Source organism: Semicossyphus pulcher, unplaced genomic scaffold, assembly GCF_022749685.1.
Source record: "Semicossyphus pulcher isolate SPU_LCO1_2020_fin unplaced genomic scaffold, fSemPul1.0.p SCAF_11, whole genome shotgun sequence".
NCBI lineage: Eukaryota > Metazoa > Chordata > Actinopteri > Labriformes > Labridae > Semicossyphus > Semicossyphus pulcher.
In genome coordinates, this window is record NW_027211615.1 from 9,499,556 (window position 1) to 9,503,543 (window position 3,988).

Below are 3,988 nucleotides of genomic sequence, written 5' to 3' on the forward strand. Positions count from 1 at the left end.
GTTATCAGGGGATCATGATAGAAAAAATGTTTTTCTCACTGGTCTACAGCATTAATAACTTACATAATAAACTGGTGATGCATAAAGCCTGAGGCTGCTTGAAACCGGGATGTATTCGTTAGTCTTTATTTTGAGCCAGAGCAAGCCGGTTTGGTCTTAAACTGTGGTTGTTTCTTGGCTCAGCTTTAGGAAGTCTCTGTGGAATTAATTTTCCCTCCCCACTCCTGCCAAATCCACCCTGTCCTTCCTTTCCGTGAGTGTACACCTTACATAAAGTCAAAGGGCACCTGGCTCTGCAAGCAAGCAGTGTTTGGCCATAAAATATCACGCCAAAGTAAATGTTCTTTTTATTATCGGCTGATAACTGAACAGTTAAACAGCTTGAAGCATTAATCATTGAGACACAAGCTTTAATGATGCTGAAATTTATTTAAACCAACTGATGAGTCAGTGCTCATGTGGACATGTGGCATTCAAACGATCTTATCTCTGCAATTGCAGGTGGCCCCACACACACGGGGGACGAAATATTTGCAACCAAACATAGCCACTATCCTTTGACAGTTCGAGTACCAGTCATAGTGGTCACAGGGGTTGGCTGAAAGAGACGGAGAAAAGGAGTGAATTAATGCATATATAAATAAAAAACAAAACACATATTGGAAGACCTACAACTTCTTCTTAAGGATGTTCTGAAGGCAAAAATAATCTGTCTAGTTGGGTGCAAGCTCAAAGAGAGCTCATTATTGCTAGATAAATAACTGAAACAATTATACAACAAGTAAGAAATGTCTTTTCTTCATATTGACTCATTGATTTATTCACTTATTGTTAAACTGTTTTGACCACTTACTGCACAAGTTGTCTTTGCAGTGATTGGGGCAGGAAGCACAGGGGGCACCAGTATTGTAGGGTTGCTCATCAAGGTAGTTACCACTGTAATGTAGCCAAAGCATCAAAGATCAGACTTCCACAGCCCAAAACATGGCACAAATATGATCTGAGAAGTTTAAATTGTTCTGATCAAAACAAATGTTAATAATAACTTATTTCCTTATCTTTCTTCCTGATCTAAGTCCTAAAAAATGTAATTTTACAAACTGGAACTTTATCTTGAAACCATGTGACTTATTGGAATTGAATGTAAATATAACTTGAATTGAGAACACATGGAAGACTTTCCATTGACTCACGGTGGGCAGTAGTGGCAGACGTAGTGGTACTTGTATTCAGAATTGGGACAGACTGCAAAACCGCAACCGATGTAGTTTGACCGGTACCAAATGACCTGTGATTTGTTTTGTGAGATCATTAAAAAAAAACAAGTGGTGTCTCATTTGTATGCAAGTTAGTCAGAATCTACATGCTGCAGAAACTGTAAAAAAGTATAAGCGCACCTGTGTGAAGTGTCCAACCGCCAGTCCGTTGGTGGATCCTATTGTGTAATTCCAGTTCTTCACCTCTGCGTACCAGGCATTGACAGCATGGGTCCAGGTTTGCTTGTGGCTGGACATGTACAGGTTCTCTCCGCAACCGGAAGCTACAGATAAACAACAGAAAAGAGAGATTAGAAAGTATTTTTTGCAAAGTGTCCATGTGAAGGCCAGCAAACTAACACCTGAGCAGCTCCAACTCTCAAGTTCAAAGACCTGTATTGTTTATCCGTCTTCTTTCCATTGTTCCCTGTATTCAGCGTTTATGTAGCTCTTAGTTAAGGAAAAGATGTTGATCTGACATTAAAGTGTTGCATGTGTGACGTCCACGGTTGGCTCCGGTTGTAACTCTTGATTTTCCTCGCTGAGGGTCGCATAGTAGATTACTGTTTACTCGCAACACTTGCAGAGACCGGAAAAGCAGCCGCTTAGCTCCGCCTACCCTCTCTGGCAGACCAACAGCTGCTGGCTGATGGAAAACGCGTCACTAACTGGGTGCTGCTTGTGAATTTTTCCGCGAAAGTTGCCACAGACACCCAGTCTGTAACACTGCAAATGCAAAGGCTTTCATCAGTGGGCCACAGGCTCAATCACCATTGTGTTACTTAACAGACATTTATTTAAAGCTCCTGTGAGGAGCTGTTTTTTGCTGGTTATGAAACAGACTGAAATTAATTCTGATGACTCTATATGACCTACAATAGCAAACCAGACCATCAGTGACAACATTGATTATTTCTATATTATAGTTATTATATATATTATAGTTATTTTTATTGTCTGAAACTGCTGGCGGGGGGGTAGGTGTCAGATGAGGCGGTTAACTTCACGCTGCCTTTGTTTACATTTTCCAGGACAAAAATTTTATGTGAGAGATACATGTGACTTTTTGTTAAAAACCACCACTTAGGCATCAGCACAGATAAGAGGCACGGCTTTGTCCACAGGGGGCACCAAAAGTTTTTTATTTACTTTATAGAGATTATTACTTTAAAATACCTGCTTTTTGATCCATGACATTATAAAATGATTGTTCACACATTAATCTATAATCGGAGCCTTTGGTCTTCGGCTCATATAAGCGAGGCTCCTCCTTGACCCGTACAACATAAAATTATAATTGTAATGCATCTTAATGACCTAAAATTCTATTTTATATATTACTGAATCCTGACCTTTGCAGTGCTTGCTTTTGCTCTTTCCACTCTCTTACTATCTTTATTGGTGTGCATTAAATCTAAACATTTTACAAATGGCTGCATATTTGGACTCTTCCACTCTGAAAGGACCTGTCTGCTCATCCTCACTAAAACCAAACATGGTAGATGTAGATTTTATTCAACTTAGCGACAAAATATCATATTTAACTGCTAAATAAAACTTCCCATGGCGTGGTTTATTTTGAAAGTGGAATCAACTGCTAATTTCTCTGCATCAATGTCACATGATGGTGTTTCAGATGAGGCATTAAACACTTGTTAAACTCGTTATGCAACACGGCAGTTATTTCTAATCTGTGCTCTTGTTTTGTAGGGTTTACAGTGGTGATGAAATGAACTCACTGCTGATCTTTCTTTGATTGTAAGTGCTGTGAAGCATGGAGCATTTCTCAGCCCACTCCTTAGCCTTCGCAGCCGCTTCAGAGTGCCACTCCTGTGGGGAGCAGAGGACAAATCAGCCATAAGCACAGCATACACACTAACAATGCCCATGTTCTCTGTTCTGGTCCCTGCTCCCTTGTTGCCCTGCACATGGGAGTGGGTGTGGTATCCAAACAAGCACTAATATGGAAGATCACAAAAGAATCAGAATGCGTCATCTGGTTGTTACCATTTTCAGCATGTTGGTAGGTGTAGGTTTAATATGTCTTCTCAGATTGTTATGGACGTCCAAAATTTCTTGCTGTTCGTCAGTAGAGACATTGCTGGTAACTAAATAAACACAATTAAAACAAAGAAAAATATATATTTAGTGAAGGTTAAATGGGTCTGATCTTGTAGATCAGTTTGTGAGTAATAATTACCAATAACACTTACCCTATTGGTTTGGTTTCAGGGAGGAGAGAGAAAATAATAGTTATTAAACATTAGAATCCAAAATAAACACACACACACACACACACATATAATTACCTATTAGAAGTCAATAGTTTCACTTACTTCCACCTGGAGAGCAGCAAAGAGGGCCAAGGCACACAGGAAGCTGAAAGTGAACATGGTTCAACCCAGGATTGTAGCCTCAAGGAGCCACAGGTTTGATTTATATATACAGGACGATACGAACACGTGACAAATGAACACACAAACTCGAGTGCATCATCAATTTAACAACCAAACTGAAGATAGCATTTTGTCAACGTGGCATTAGTGAAACGTCCTTGATGTGGTATGGTCCGTGTTTACATTGTACACACTATAACTTTGACATGGATATGAGTGGATTTTCAAACACAACATGGTGTCTTCATTAAACCTTTGATAATTAAGAGGTTACACGAACACTTGGAACAAACAGGTCTTCCAACGTGCGTATTTTCTTCTGTCAGGTTCATGAGG

The 3,988-nt window shown here is 39.7% G+C and overlaps 1 protein-coding gene across 1 annotated transcript; it reads right to left on the bottom strand.

The window, feature by feature from the left end:
- Window positions 1-473: 473 nt before the first annotated feature.
- On the bottom strand, window positions 474-3,275 carry LOC138585279 (cysteine-rich secretory protein 2-like). The gene is made up of 6 exons (XM_069657566.1): window positions 3,264-3,275; window positions 2,996-3,086; window positions 1,398-1,540; window positions 1,194-1,288; window positions 854-936; window positions 474-598 (listed from the first exon to the last, which is right to left on the bottom strand). Exons 1-6 carry the CDS (start codon window positions 3,273-3,275, stop codon window positions 474-476), a joined length of 549 nt encoding a protein of 182 aa, XP_069513667.1.
- Window positions 3,276-3,988: the final 713 nt, after the last annotated feature.